Source organism: Neoarius graeffei, chromosome 26, assembly GCF_027579695.1.
Source record: "Neoarius graeffei isolate fNeoGra1 chromosome 26, fNeoGra1.pri, whole genome shotgun sequence".
In the NCBI taxonomy this organism is placed as follows: domain Eukaryota; kingdom Metazoa; phylum Chordata; class Actinopteri; order Siluriformes; family Ariidae; genus Neoarius; species Neoarius graeffei.
In genome coordinates this window covers 54,530,119-54,546,664 of record NC_083594.1, presented here as the reverse complement: position 1 = coordinate 54,546,664, position 16,546 = coordinate 54,530,119, and the positions used below count along the sequence as shown (strand labels likewise).

The following is a 16,546-nucleotide window of genomic DNA, read 5'->3' as shown; positions in this document are numbered from 1 at the left end:
TCACCTTGACCCGATTACCTGATTTAATTTTGGGGGTGATCTACAGACCATTGCCCACCTACCCTGAAAATCTGAAGTCAATCGGTGCAACTGTCTAGATGCTAGGTTGTTAACAGACACATTAACAAACAAACAAACCACACTGATTCCAATCCCTCACCCCACTGACTCCATCACAGGCGAGGTAATAATTCTCTCAATTTTCTCAAAATCCAGTGAATGTGGATAGAATAAAACAGTTATTCCACTTAATCTCATCGTACAACTCGGTGTTATGTGCCTTATCAGCTATCAGCACATTTACAACTCAATTTTGTGGAATAACTGTTTAAATATATATACACTACCGTTCAAAAGTTTGGGGTCACTTTGAAATGTCCTTATTTTTGAAAGAAAAGCACTGTTCTTTTCAATGAAGATCACTTTAAACTAATCAGAAATCCACTCTATACATTGCTAATGTGGTAAATGACTATTCTAGCTGCAAATGTCTGGTTTTTGGTGCAATATCTCCATAGGTGTATAGAGGCCCATTTCCAGCAACTCTCACTCCAGTGTTCTAATGGTACAATGTGTTTGCTCATTGCCTCAGAAGGCTAATGGATGATTAGAAAACCCTTGTACAATCATGTTAGCACAGCTGCAAACAGTTTAGCTCTTTAGAGAAGCTATAAAACTGACCTTCCTTTGAGCAGATTGAGTTTCTGGAGCATCACATTTGTGGGGTCGATAAAATGCTCAAAATGGCCAGAAAAATGTCTTGACTATATTTTTTATTCATTTTACAACTTATGGTGGTAAATAAAAGTGTGACTTTTCATGGAAAACACAAAATTGTCTGGGTGACCCCAAACTTTTGAACGATAGTATATATATATATATATATATATATATATATATATATATATATATATCTCATCTCATCTCATTATCTCTAGCCGCTTTATCCTTCTACAGGGTCGCAGGCAAGCTGGAGCCTATCCCAGCTGACTATGGGTGAAAGGCAGAGGCGATTCTAGGGTCTGTTGTGGCCCCAAGCAAAAATTTCCAGGGGGCCCATCTGACCACTGTTCATCACCAATATGTTATAAATAATCTGACACCAACAAAAAATGTATGAAACCAAAGTTTTTTAAATCACAAATGTGAAAATACAATGGTAAAGAACAATAAAAACAATAAAAGCAATAAAAGACAAAATAAATAAGCCCTCGCTCCCCAACTCTCAGGGGCCCCTGGGCCAGGGGGCCCCAAGCAGTTGCCTGCCTTGCCTGTTCACAAGCTGCGTGTCTGGTGAGAGGCAGGGTTCACCCTGGACAAGTCACCAGGTCATCGCAGGGCTGACACATGGAGACACACAATCATTCACACCTATGGTCAATTTAGAGTCACCAGTTAACCTAACCTGCATGTCTTTGGGGGAAACCGGAGCACCCGGAGGAAACCCACGTGGACACGGGGAGAACATGCAAACTCCGCACAGAAAGGCCCTCGCCAGCCGCTGGGCTTGAACCCAGAACCTTCTTGCTGTGAGGTGACAGTGCTAACCACTACACCACCGTGCCGCCGTAATAGATACATCTGAATCTATATTTGAGTTTGCAGATCTACTCAGCTATCCTCTGGGATGGAAACTGTAAATTCACAGAGACTGAATCACAATGTTGATCATGCTTACCTGCTCAATTTTCCTGCCACTCATAGAGCCACTGCGATCAATGACAAAAACCACATTTTTTGGGATTTGTTGAATATCCGTGGGTGCAAAGTAGTGGACGAAATATCCATTTAATACCTGCAAAAAAAAAGAGTAGTCTCTTTTTGTTTCAAATCTCAAAATGAGAAACTCTGATGACTCATGGGAAGGGCACATATATCCTTATGGTCCTTATCTGTAAAATAACTGACACTCATAGTTTCACTTATGTTAATGTTTCTAGAAATGACCTGAAGTTCTCCACTTTGATGTGGTCTCTTCACGTCATACTCTATGAGCAGGTCTCCGTTTAGTCCATTTTCTCCACAACCTTCACACTGTGTTTGCTGCTCGCGTGTGGGGTAAAAGTTGACCCATGCCTGCACATACGAACGAGGAGAGACAGATAATATAATATGACATATAATAATAATATGAACCAATTAATCAATTTCTGAATGACAGAGGCTTTGGAGTTGATCTAAATGGTTCACTAAAGCATAATTTTCATCTCATCTCATTATCTCTAGCCGCTTTATCCTGTTCTACAGGGTCGCGGGCGGGCTGGAGCCTATCCCAGCTGACTATGGGCGAAAGGCGGGGTACACCCTGGACAAGTCGCCAGGTCATCACAGGGCTGACACATAGACACAGACAACCATTCACACTCACATTCACACCTACGCTCAATTTAGAGTCACCAGTTAACCTAACCTGCATGTCTTTGGACTGTGGGGGAAACCGGATCACCCGGAGGAAACCCACGCGGACACGGGGAGAACATAAAGCATAATTTTACTGTTTTTAATTTTTCTCACCTCTTTGGTCGACTCGGCCAGAGTGCTGATCACAGCCCCGGAGAGCTCCTGAGTCTTCAGCCCTCCTTTGACTTCCAGGAAGGAAAGACCTGGATGCTCATTAATATAGACGTCAATCTAGTGGAGACACGGCCTCAGTGTGAACTCTTACAGCTGTAATTTACCTTGTTGTCACATGATTATGACGGGAAAATTACTGCTTCAAATCGTATCTATTGCTTGTTAAATTAGCAGTAAATCCTTAAAGGCAGTTTGGAACAAGACAGAGTTGTTGTGTGTCCTTGAGGTCTGACGTCACCTTGAAATCTGCCACAGGCTGCATTGGTTGCGCGTGGATTTGTAACTTGTATTTGCTGAGTCGTCGCTTTAGCAGCTCTTCATAGGTGAGTTCAAAGGTCACCTTACTCAAAGCTGCCACCGTCACTGAGGTTTTAAACTCCTCCAGCGTCCTTCCTACTGCACTGAAGCCCATCACAAGCACTATTATTATTATTATTATTATTATTACTGATGAGAGTTGTATGGGAATTAGACTTTATGCTCGTTCATTCAGCCGGTTAGAGACATGAATTCATGACTTGAATCCCTTTTTTCTCACCTGGCTGCAATAATCCAGCTGTGTAATCAGTTTTATTTCTGTTTCTGTGGTACCTGACAATCCCGGCACTTTCTCCTCGAGATACTGCTCGACTGTACTGCTGCTGTGCCTCTTCTTTCTTCTTCACAACACCATCATACGTCTTTCCCTCGATTAACCTGATCAGAAGGTGTTCAGACATGTTTTTGTAGACGAGTCACTGTTATTTCGTACACTTAAACCACAATTCAGGATTCCTGTGTCTTAAAGAGCCTTGTGACAACACTTTATTTAATTTAGGCCGATCATTAACATGAAGAAAAAGTCACTTGTTACTCTCAGTGCCTCACCTCACCACAAGAAGTTAAACTCTGGTATGTTTTTAGTTTTGTGCTCCCACTTTCTGTTCACACTGTGGAATCTTACTCTGCATGTTATTCTGTGAAATCTTGTTCCACTGGATAATCAAGGAGGATTTTAGAGATGAACTGTGGGTTTGAGGCCGAACTAAGCGTTATTTAACACGATCAGTTGATGGCAGAATCATTGGGAGGGCACTTGCGCACGCAGCGACGGGCAGGGGTAGTAGCATGGTGCTGTCTGTTTGTTTGTACAGCTCGTTAAAGTTTGCCGAGTTCTGTCTTATATTGGATCGCAGTTTTAAATGCATATCCACAACTTTCACGCATGATTCGCCCTGCAGTGATCGTTTTGTCTGATCTGTTACAATGAATTGGACTGTTGGATTTATATTGTTAGTGGTGTGGCAAACTTTCCATTTGGTGGAAGCCTGGTATGGCACCTCCCAGTCTCAGATTTTATATAGCCGCGACTATCTGTTAAAGTTCGATCAACCAGCAAACTCTAGGCCACCTCCAGATCTAATCTTTCCAAACATTGTCAACATCAAATGGAACTACGGAAAGAACAGGAGCTTTACTAACGCACCTCGTCGGAGAACTAGGAAGTGGGGTAGGAGAGGTGGATTATGCGCGCGAGCGAGGCAGCATTTGTGACGCGTTCCTCTGCCCTCTATCATCCTTGCTAACATGTGGTCCCTCCGAAACAAGTCTGACGAATTGCAAGCTTATGTCCGATACCAACATGAATTCAAAGAAGCCTGTATCCTGGCCCTGACAGAAACATGGCTGGGGGAAGCGGACACAGATGCTGACATTGCATTGGATGGTTTCGGTGAGCCTCTACACATGGATCGGGTTGCAGCGACCACTGGCAAGTCGCGAGGGGGCGGGGTGTGCCTGTACATAAATGAGCACTGGTGCAAAACAACACTGGTGAGAGAAAAACTGTGTACAAAAGACATTGAACTGCTCTCAGTCTCCATGCGCCCTTTCTATCTACCCAGAGAATTCCCGCAGATTTTCGTTTCTGTTGTTTATATTCACCCAAAGGCGAACGAAAGCACTGCCCTAGAATTAATCTATAGCACTGTCCAGAAACTACAGGCAGTGTCCCCCGATGCTCCACAACTAATTTTAGGTGACTTTAATCACTGTTCTTTGGACAAAATTTTAAGATGTTTTTATAAATATGTGTCCTGCCCAAACAGAAATGGTAAGATCCTTGATCAGTGTTATGGATCCATTAAAGGTGCCTATAAATTTGTCTTTCTCCCTGGGTTCTGCCAATCACAACTGCGTCCATCTCATACCAGTGTATCGCACTTGTCTGCATAGGGGGAAAGTGGAAACCAGGCAAGTGAAGGTCTGGTCTGAGGAGGCTACGCTTGCTCTGCAAGGCTGCTTGGATTGCACCTTGTGGGAGGAGTTTGTCAAATCCTCACGAGATATTGGTGAACTGACTGAAGTGGTCAGCTCATGGGTCACATATTGTGAGGACACTGTAATTCTTAAAAAGGTTGTCAAAGTATACCCTAATAACAAGCCATAGGTGAGAAAACAACTTAAAGATTTAGAGAGGCTCACGAGAACAGAGGCGACCTAGCGGTCTTGTGGTTGGACCTGACCAATGCCTACGGGTCCATACCGCATAAGCTGGTCGAGCTTGCATTGCACCTCCATCATGTTCCCATTAAGATCAAGGACCTGGTAGATTTAAAGCCTGGATCGATCAGCATTCTATCTTGCCACAAATCCTCTGGCCCATGCTAATCTATGCAGTCCCAATGACAGCAGTTGAGTCCCTAGAAAGGAAGATCAGTGGCTTTCTTCGAAAGTGGCTAGGCCTCCCACATAGTCTCACCAGTGCGGCACTGTATGGGGCAAGTAACACTCTGCAGCTTCCTTTCAGCGGCCTCACCGAGGAGTTCATGGTGGTACGCACCAGAGAAGCCTTACAGTACAGGGACTCAAGGGACTGCAAGGTGTCAGCAGCTGGCATCGAGGTGAGGACAGGAAGGAAGTGGAAGGCTGGGAGAGCAGTGGAGGTGGCAGAGTCTCGCCTAAGACAGAAGGCACTGATGGGCACCGTGGCAACAGGAAGAGCAGGCCTGGGTTACTACCCAAAGACCCTGGTCGGCCAGACCCGCGGTAAGGAGAGACACCACCTGATCCAGGAGGAGGTCTGTGCAGGCGTGGAGGAAGAGCGTATGAGCAGGGCGGTGGGACTCTGGCAACAGGGAGCATGGACAAGGTGGGAGAGTGCACTACAGCACAGAATCACCTGGACAAACATCTTGCAGGCAGACTTCCATCGGGTCTGTTTCCTAGTGCAAGCTGTCTATGAAGTCCTGCCTAGCCCAGCGAACCTCCATGTCTGGGGAAAGAGTGAGACACCCTCCTGCCTTCTGTGCTCTGGTAGAGGCTCCTTAGAACATTTTCTCAGCTGCTGCCCAAAGGCCCTGGCTGATGGCCGCTACCGGTGGCGCCATGACCAGGTGCTTAAGGCAGTTGCTGAAAGTTTAACCTCTGCCATCAGCTCCTGCAAGCACCATCATGCCCCAAAGAAGGCAGTCTCCTTCGTAAAAGCTGGAGAGAAACCCTGAGCACGCCAACATATAACAACAGGCCTCCTCCACACGGCAAATGACTGGCAGCTGCAGGCCGACCTGGGAAAGCAGCTGAGGTTTCCCCAACATGTGGCAGTAACAACTCTCCGTCCAGACGTGGTGATAACATCTGAGGCTTCAAAATACCTCATCATTCTGGAACTAACAGTTCCCTGGGAAGAGCGTCTTGAGGAGGCCAATGAGAGGAAAAGAGCCAAGTACGAGGAGCTGGTGGAGGAGTGCAGGGAGAGAGGTTGGAAAACCTTCTACGAGCCCATAGAAGTCAGCTGTAGGGGTTTTGCAGGGCGCTCCCTCTGCAAAGTCCTGAGCCGCTTGGGCATTGTAGGAGCAGCTAAGAAGAGGGCCATTGCCTCCGCAAGTGAAGCCGCAGAGAAAGCCACATGGTGGCTTTGCATTAAAAGGGGTGATCCGTGGACTGCTACTGGGACGCAAGTCGGGGCTTGATCAACCACGGCTGGGTCACCTGGGTGAGGGTGTATGATGTTGCAAGACCCGAAACACCCGAGGACCCCAGGATACATCACTGAGGATGCGTCCCAGTGCATCCATGAGGTGTTTCTAGCATACTGAATGTCTGGCACAGCCAGGGACTCCTAGGAACAGACTAGGTGACAACCAAGAACAGTTTGGTCATCTACTGGAGAGACAATTGACAGCACGGAAAGACGGCACCCGGGACAGTTTGGGTTAGCAGCCCAAACTGTATCTTTCGTGAGAATGAACCCAAACAAGCTATGGAAAGCCCTACAGTGAGATACCCCCAGGAGATCCTGAGAGGGGGGCAGGATGAGATCTCCAATTGGATGGACCAAACATTAACGACCCATGCAAATGGACAGATGACGAATGTAACATGCATTTGCGGAAAGCTGTGCAAGAACCAGCATGGCCTGAAAATCCATCAGACCAGAATGAAATGCTTGGAGCAGGAGATTGAGGTACAACGCACAGGTCCAGAACCTGGTGAGACGCAGGAGGCGCCCGGCCAGGAAGCAAACCACAGAGCCCAGTCCCTCCACATACCTGAGCCTCCCAATCCCAGCAGAGTAATTCCACAGCAGCGGATTAAGTGGCCCCCAGCCAGCAAGTGGAGTGAGTGGTTGGCGTTTGACCAGGATGTATCCAACATCATCCAAGCTACAGCCAAAGGAGATGATGACAGCCGACTCCAATCGATGACCACCATCATCTTCAGCTATGCCTCAGAGAGATTTGGGCAGGTAGAGAAAGGAGGACCTAAGCCCACCTCCTACACAATGAACCGCAGGGCCACTAGGATACATCGCCTGTGCCAGGAGCTTCGCACTCTGAAGAAGCAGTACAAGACTGCCTACTGATGAGGAGAAGCAACCTTTAGCGGCTCTCAGAAGTAAAGATGGGAAGAGGATCACCAAGCCCCCTAATTCTGTGCCGACAAATAGTGGAGCAATATCAGAAAGGAGTTCGACAGTGTAAAATTGTAAAGAGTTTGAACATATCATCATCTACAGTGCATAATATCATCAAAAGATTCAGAGAATCTGGAAGAATCTCTGTGCGTAAGGGTCAAGGCCGGAAAACCATACTGGGTGCCCGTGATCTTCGGGCCCTCAGACGGCACTGCATCACATACAGGCATGCTTCTGTGTTGGAAATCACAAAATGGGCTCAGGAATATTTCCAGAGAACATTATCTGTGAACACAATTCACCGTGCCATCTGCCGTTGCCAGCTAAAACTCTATAGTTCAAAGAAGAAGCCATATCTAAACATGATCCAGAAGCGCAGACGTCTTCTCTGGGCCAAGGCTCATTTAAAATGGACTGTGGCAAAGTGGAAAACTGTTCTGTGGTCAGACGAATCAAAATTTGAAGTTCTTTATGGAAATCAGGGACGCGGTGTCATTCGGACTAAAGAGGAGAAGGACGACCCAAGTTGTTATGAGCGCTCAGTTCAGAAGCCTGCATCTCTGATGGTATGGGGTTGCTTTAGTGTGTGTGGCATGGGCAGCTTACACATCTGGAAAGACACCATCAATGCTGAAAGGTATATCCAGGTTCTAGAGCAACATATGCTCCCATCCAGACGACGTCTCTTTCAGGGAAGACCTTGCATTTTCCAACATGACAATGCCAAACCACATACTGCATCAATTACAGCATCATGGCTGCGTAGAAGAAGGGTCCGGGTACTGAACTGGCCAGCCTGCAGTCCAGATCTTTCACCCATAGAAAACATTTGGCGCATCATAAAATGGAAGATACACCAAAAAAGACCTAAGACAGTTGAGCAACTAGAATCCTACATTAGACAAGAATGGGTTAACATTCCTATCCCTAAACTTGAGCAACTTGTCTCCTCAGTCCCCAGATGTTTACAGACTGTTGTAAAGAGAAAAGGGGATGTCCCACAGTGGTAAACATGGCCTTGTCCCAACTTTTTTGAGATGTGGTGTTGTCATGAAATTTAAAATCACCTAATTTTTTCTCTTTAAATGATACATTTTCTCAGTTTAAACATTTGATATGTCATCTATGTTCTATTCTGAATAAAATATGGAATTTTGACACTTCCACATCATTGCATTCCGTTTTTGTTTACAATTATACTTTGTCCCAACTTTTTTGGAATCGGGGTTGTAGATTATACCGCGTGACACAGGACACTCAGACTAAAGAACAAATCACACAGCTCTTGAATCCAAAAAGCCGCCGGGAATTGGTATTCCAGGCGGCTCACTTTCATCCCATGGCTGGACACTTAGGGCAGGATAAAACACTAGCCCGAATAATGGCCCGGTTCTATTGGCCAGGGATTTGCGGTGATGTCCGTAGGTAATGTACGGTGTGCTGCGAATGCCAGTTAGTAAATCCAGCGGCCATTCCAAAACCGTTTTTGCACCCTCTCCCATTAATCGAGACCCCATTCGAAAGAATTGGGATGGATCTCGTCAGGCCATTAGATCGGTCAACACGAGGGTACCGCTTTATATTAGTTCTAGTGGACTATGCAATGCGATACCTGGAAGCAGTGCCTCTTCGCAATATCTCAGCACGCAGTATTGCGGAAGCGCTCTTCCGCGTTATCTCCCAAGTTGGAATCCCCAAAGAGATTCTGACTGATCAAGGCATCTCATTTATGTCACGAACACTGAATGAACTTTATGGGTTATTAGGTATTAAGCCGATCCGCACCAGCGTTTATCACCCACAAATGGATGGTTTAGTTGAACGATTCAATCGCACCCTCAAAAATATAATCAAGAAATTCATAAGCGAGGATGCACGTAATTGGGATAAATGGCTCGAACCCTTGTTGTTTGCAGTGCGAGAGGTCCCACAAGCCTCCACGGGGTTCTCCCCATTCGAATTGTTGTATGGGCATAAGTCGCATGGCATTTTAGACGTGCTGCAAGAAAATTGGGAGGAGGGACCTGCACCAAGTAAAAATGAAATTCAATACGTTATTGACCTGCGCGCAGAACTCCACACACTCACACACCTAACCCAGGAGAATTTGTGGCAGGCCCAAGAATGGCAAACCCACCTGTACGACAAGGGTACGCGCCTTAGGGAGTTCGCACCGGGAGATAAAGTACTCATACTGTTGCCCACATCGAGCTGCAAATTGGTCGCCAAGTGGCAGGGACCCTTTGAGGTCACACGGCGAGTCGGGGATGTCAACTATGAGGTGAGGCGAACGGACAGGGGTGGGGCGCTACAGATTTACCACCTCAATCTGCTCAAACTCTGGAACGAGAAGGTCCCCATGGCGTTGGTGTCGGTGGTTCCGGAGAAGGCGGAGCTGGGCCCAGAGGTTCAAAAGGGAGCATTGGCATCGCGTACCTCTCCGGTCCCCTGTGGAGACCACCTCTCCCCGACACAACTCGCGGAGGTTGCCCAGTTGCAGACCGAATTTTCGGACGTGTCCTTGCCCCTGCCCGGCTGCACCGACCTCATAGAGCACCACATTGAGATGCCCCCGGGGATGGTAGTGCGTAGCCGCCCTTACAGGCTACCCAAACACAAGAAAAAAGTGATTCGGGAAGAACTCGTGGCCATGCTCAAATGGGCATCATCGAGGAGTCCCATAGTGACTTTGTGGTCTTGGTACTCAAGACCAACGGGTCGGTCCAGTTCTGTGTAGACTACAGAAAAGTCAACGCGGTGTCTAAATTCAACGCGTACCCAATGCCTCGTATTGATGAGTTGCTCGATCCACTAGGCACAGCTCACTTTTACTCGACACTGGATTTGACAAAGGGCTATTGGCAGATCCCCTTGACTCCATTATCCCAAGAAAAAACAGCCTTTTCCACACCGTTCGGCTTACACCAGTTTGTCACACTTCCTTTTGGGCTGTTTGGGGCGCCCGCTACGTTTCAGCGGCTGATGGATAGGGTACTCCGCCCCCACGCCACCTATGCGGCTACATACCTTGACGACATCATTATTTATAGTAATGACTGGCCGCGGCACTTACAACACCTGAGGGCCGTCCTTAGGTCACTGAGGCGGGCGGGTCTCACAGCCAACCCAAAGATGCGTGCGATTGGGCGGGTGGAAGTACGGTATCTGGGCTTCCACTTGGGCAATGGGCAGGTGCGTCCCCAAATTAACAAGACGGCAGCGATTGCGACCTGCCTGAGGCCCAAGACCAAAAAGGGGGTGAGATGGTTCCTGGAGCTGGCTGGCTATTATCGGAGGTTTATACCTAATTATTCGGACATCACCAGCCCGCTGACTGAGCTCACTAAAAAGGGGGCACCAGATCCGGTCCAGTGGATGGAGCAATGCCAGCGGGCTTTTTCTGAGGTAAAGGCTGCACTGTGTGGGGGGCCACTGGTACACTCCCCTGACTTTTCTCTCCCTTTTATATTGCAGACGGACACATCGGACAGGGGGCTGGGGGCTGTTTTGTCCAAGGAGGTGGAGGGGGAGAATTGCCTAGTGCTGTACATAAGTCAAAAGCTGTCAGTGCGTGAGGGGCACTACAGCACCATAGAGAAGGAGTGCCTGGCCATCAAGTGGGCGGTCCTCGCCCTCCATTACTACCTGCTGGGACGCCCTTTCACCAACTGTTCGGACCACGCGCCCCTCCAGTGGCTCCACCACATGAAGGATGCCAACGCGCGGATCACCCGTTGGTATCTGGCACTCCACCCCTCTAACTTCAAGGTGGTCCACAGGCCAGGGGCGCAGATGGTCATGGCGGACTTCCTCTCCCGTCAAGGGGGGGGGGAGTCGGCTGTGGGTTGGACGGCTGCCTGGCCTGAGTCGGGCGGTGGGGGTATGTGGCAGTGGGGGCACGGTCCAGTCTGTGACCGGAGGGCAGAGTCAGGGAAGGTAAGTGGCAGAATCACTACACCTGATGTGAATTAACCTGTGTTTGTGTGTCTTCCCAGCAACCACGCCCTACCGGTATATAAGGAGAGAGAGAGCAGAGGAAGTGAGCTCTCTCCCGCACCAGATGACTTGTGTCTGTGTGTGTGTGTGTGTGTGTGTGTGCATGCGTGTGGCTGGGAACGTGTACATTGCTACTGAAAAGTGCAAATAAAAAGAGTTTTTGGAACTCCGTTCTGGCCTGCCGTACTTCTGTGCTCCACCCACCCGCTCTGACTTCTACAACAATGTTTGTAAGTGTCTGAGCATTCTGTAAGATGCTCAGTAAAACCTACAGATCATTTCCGCATAAAACTGCACTCACTGGACCTGAGACTACGATCGAAATTTTTTTTTTTTAAAGCAAAGGAAATTTCATCTCACACCAAATACTGACTTCTTATATTTATTATGGCTTACTGATTACTGTTTATATTAATTTTTTTCATATTGAAACATTTCATTTCATTATTTCTAAGCCATATTTGGTCAACAGTGTTTCCTTACATGTGCCTAAGATTTTTGCATAGAACTGTGTGTAAAGATTTAATATTTAACAGTTATTCCATGAAATCCAGTTGTACATGAGCTGATAGGCGATGAGGCGCGTAGCACCGAGTTGTCTATAATCCATGTATGATGAGATTGAGTGGAATAACTGTTTTATTCTATCCACATTCACTGGATTTTGAGAAACGGAGCATTTTTATTTAAATTTTTTGCAAGTCTGGTAAATAAAATCTTTCTTCAAAATCTCATCTTACCACTACATTACTCGAGATAATCTCATCTCATTATCTCTAGCTGCTTTATCCTGTTCTACAGGGTCGCAGGCAAGCTGGATCCTATCCCAGCTGACTACAGGCAAAAGGTGGGGTACACCCTGGACAAGTCACCAGGTCATCACAGGGCTGACACATAGACAACCATTCACACTCACTTTAGAGTCACCAGTTAACCTAACCTGCATGTCTTTGGACTGTGGGGGAAACCAGAGCACCCGGAGGAAACCCACGCGGAGAACATGCAAACTCCGCACAGAAAGGCCCTCGCCGGCCACGGGGCTCAAACCCAGACCTTCTTGCTGTGAGGTGACAGCACTAACCACTACACCAGCGTGCCACCCACTTTTGAACAAGTCTAAAAAAATTCAACAAATTTTAAGGCTTAAAAATGAAGAATGTAAACAAACCAGCAAAATGACAGGAGCAATTTGTGAAAAATGTGATGATAACAATTCTTGAAAAAAAAACCTTCTTATCATTAAATACTTTCATTCCCGATTTTGTTGCTTTTTTGTCTTTTGGGGGTTTTGTTTTCAAGTAGAGTTTTTATTTCATCCTCGGTTGGTTCAGTAACACATTCCGCCATTTTGGTTTTCTCTACTCACCGTATGTGAGCTGATAGCCGAATAGTAGAGTAGCCAATCACAGTGCGCAATTGCTCATATCCGGTGAATGTGGATATTATACATCTGTAGAATGAGCCAGTGTCTACTTCCTAATAACCTTTTTTGAGACATTTTCGAGATGTTTTACAGAAAGTTCCAGGAGACGCTGCCCGTTCTTCTCGACTCAACAGAAGAAATTGTTTGTTTTTTGCAGTAATGTCATGAGCAACCGAGAACAACAAAGCTCCTCTGTGAAATCTCACTGTGCTGGGTGTAATTCTGTTTTGTGCCCCCGAGTGATCCATGAAGATTTCTGGACTTTTGCGTGACTCTCTTACTGGAGTTAACCTTCTGGCTCCATCTGCCAGTGAATTTAGTGTTTGTGATTTGAGCTTCACCCCTTTGGTCTTTACTTGGCTCTTTTTTATGCTTCTGTACATTTGAGCCAAACAGTTGAATGAATACAATTTTTAAAAATCATATTAATGAAGCGTTATTGGGATTCCCCCCCCCCCCCTTTTTTTTTTTTGCCAATTCCTTTTTCTTCTGATGTGCCCCTCAGGTCACTTGTAGAAATGATGATTTTTATTGACTTACATCTTGAATTTGCTGATGAAAGCATTTTTTGGAATCTTGACCTGGAAATGAACCTCTCTGGACTCGTTGAGTCGGTTCGCCACACGGCTCGTAATGACTGTGATGGCGTAGCGGCTGGTTACTGTCGAGTTGATGTGGAAGCTGTAGATATCGATTTCTCGTTCCTGTGTTGAGGGAAAAAAACAGCATGATTTTGGCTTTTTATATTTCAGTTTTCTTTAATGCTTCCAGTATGGATATGCAAAAAAATTATTTATCGGGGATTAAAAATTAAACCGTAACAGTCAGGAATATATTTCCCCTCAGCCTGTGAATGTGATGTTGTATTCAGGGGTCAGTCCAATTTCTTGACAATTTATGGTGGGTTTTTTTTTCTAATCACATAATACTGTAATTATACTCTCACTGGGGGAAGCCATGGCAAAATGGTTAGAGAAGCAGCTTTGGAACCAAAAGGTTGCTGGTTCAATTCCCTGCACCAGCAAGACTGATTCAAGTGCCCTTTAGCAAGATGCCTAACCCCGAACTGCTCTGGCAAGAGTGGTGGCATACCTGATGATGTGATTATCAGTTTGGGCATTGAACCTGGCTATAACTAACTAATACTATCATTATACTGTGTTGCATTTTTTGGCTCGAGTTAAGCTCCAGACTCTGTGTCCAAAACATACAGAACAACTCAAACAAAAATAACCTCCAGAGTGTGAGTGGACCTTCACCCCGAGGTTACGCAACTGCTTCGACATGTTTTAGTGGGTTTAGTGGTGAGATAATGTCAGGCCGTACGTTGGACTGCGTTTAGTCCCGTTTTAATGATTATTTGATGAGCTCTGTGTTTAAATAAATTTACAATGTTGTGAGAGTTTCAGTACAATGTACCTGAATATCATTTCCACAGAACTGAATGTAAATCTACAACAAAATAAAAGGAGTTGGTGAGATATTTTCAGTTATAGTTTTTATTTAGAACCATTTTTTCCCCTTCCTCTCTCTCTCTCTCTCTCTCTCTCCATGCTGTTTGCACTGTTATTGGAGATGCTTTAATCTCATTGTACATGTGTATAGTGGCAATAAAGGTATTCTATTCTATTCTATTCTATTCTATTCTATTCTATTCTATTATGGCCACAGGGATTCTTAAAAACAAAATTTGAAGAAAAGTGTTTTGTATTTATGACCAACTACAAACCAGTTTGAGGTTTGATTCTTTGTTTGTGCTGAGTCAGGACATTTCAGAATAAAAGTGTAAAATGTCGCCATGAGCAGAGCCACACAGAAACATGGTGAAATAAATAACCTTCAGCTATAAAAGGTATTTAGTTATTCTTTGTTTCACAAAAGCTCCTTCTGATGCTGAACTCTTTCTCGGGCACTTTATTGGATTTATTTCTTCTGCACAGGGTTCATCCAAAGAGATGGTCACTCAGAAGCTTCATCAGCTATCAGACTTCTTTTTATGAGGATTATAACAGAAATAATAATGAAGCGTTCACTAATTCAGACTTGGTAAAAAAAAACACGTCACGGCTTTAATAAAGGATGATTTGAGACAAGTTCTAGACTTCGACTTAAAAGTAATGAAATAAACAAGCAGAAGACTCGTGGAGCTTGGCTCCACTCCTTACCTTCTTGGCTGGCACTGAGGAGACACAGAGAAGTAAAGATCCAAAGACAGCGAGTACGATTGAGGCTCGCTCCATGGTGACCATTAGAGCTCTCTGCTCTGACAAACGCACATTAACTTTTCAACAAACCATGTGGTTCCTGAAATCTCCTGGTGTCTCCAAACACTCCGTCCTTGTGACCTTATATTCGGGTTCAAAGACCCAGCATGCTGTTTACTGATGACGAGGGTTAAACGATGCACCAAATCTGTGGAACCTTTCAGATTCTGAACGATGAGAAACGGTTTGATTTCAGAACTGATAATCCTCTCGCTTCTTTATTTAGAAATTGTAATTTTACCTGACCTCGGAAAAAAATGACGCTAAACTCTGAAGGGAACATTAACTGTTGCTCGAATGGACATGGTAATTTTATATGGGAAATTAACGTAGCTAATACAATTATTTCAGAGAACATAATTGGAACAGAACGCTTTGAACTCATTTGTCAAGCAAACTGCATTGTTCAAGAAACCATGACTCTGGGATACAGATTATGATGATTATTCCACAAAATCAAATCGTACATGAGCTGACAGCGGCTATAACCCGCATACGATGAGATTGAGTGGAATAACTGTTTTATTCTATCCACCTTCACTGGATTTTGAGAAAATGCAGAGCGCTTTTATTTTTTATTTTTTGCAAATTTGATAAATAAAAACTTTACACAAAACGTCCAACAAAATATTTATGCTTACAATGTAAACAAACTGGCAAAATGACCGGAGCAATTTGTGAAAAATGTGATAATAATAATTCTTGAAAAATAAATTGAAAAAAGACATGCTCTTAACATCAAATACTTTTATTTCACATTTTGTTGTTGGTTTTTTTGTATATTTGGGGGTTTTGTTTTCGATTAGAGTTTTTATTTCATCCTCGGTTGGTTCAGCAACACGCTCCACCATTTTGTTTTTCTCTACTCACGGAATATGAGCTGATATCCTAGTAGTAGAGTAACCAATCAGAGCGCATAGTTGCTCATATCCAGTGAATGTGGATAGAATAATGTACACTATTGTATATTATTGTACATTAATATATTGTTAAATTTGTATTAATTAATTGTTAATTTAAATGGGGGAAGACTTAGAACAAGCCTTTGTGCTTTTTTCTTCCCCCAGCACGTTTTCTGTCTTTGTTCCATTTATGTTTATCTTGTAAATTTCTTTTATCAAGTGCAAATAAATAAAATAAATAAATAATGTACACTGTATGGTCAAAGGTTTGTGGACACCTGACCATCGCATCCATGTGTGCTTGTGGAATAATAACCGCACATGCGCGCACACGCACACACACACACGTTACAGCATTATTGTGTCTGTTGCACCACTACATTACTCGAGATAATATTTTCTGAAAAGACACACTTTAAACTGATGATGTCACATGACCCCTATACTCAGATCTCTCCACTGGCTTCCTGTTGCATTTAAGATCCAAGGTGAT

The 16,546-nt window shown here is 45.0% G+C and overlaps 1 protein-coding gene across 1 annotated transcript in view; it reads right to left on the bottom strand.

Moving 5' to 3' along the window:
• Positions 1 to 15,184, bottom strand: part of LOC132874228 (inter-alpha-trypsin inhibitor heavy chain H3-like) — a 38,343-nt gene extending 23,159 nt beyond the window's left edge. The window contains 7 exon segments of the mRNA XM_060910216.1: positions 1,679 to 1,795; positions 1,948 to 2,076; positions 2,515 to 2,631; positions 2,813 to 2,975; positions 3,166 to 3,270; positions 13,428 to 13,591; positions 15,053 to 15,184. Coding sequence (XP_060766199.1) covers positions 1,679 to 1,795; positions 1,948 to 2,076; positions 2,515 to 2,631; positions 2,813 to 2,975; positions 3,166 to 3,270; positions 13,428 to 13,591; positions 15,053 to 15,184 — 927 coding nt within the window.
• Positions 15,185 to 16,546: the final 1,362 nt, after the last annotated feature.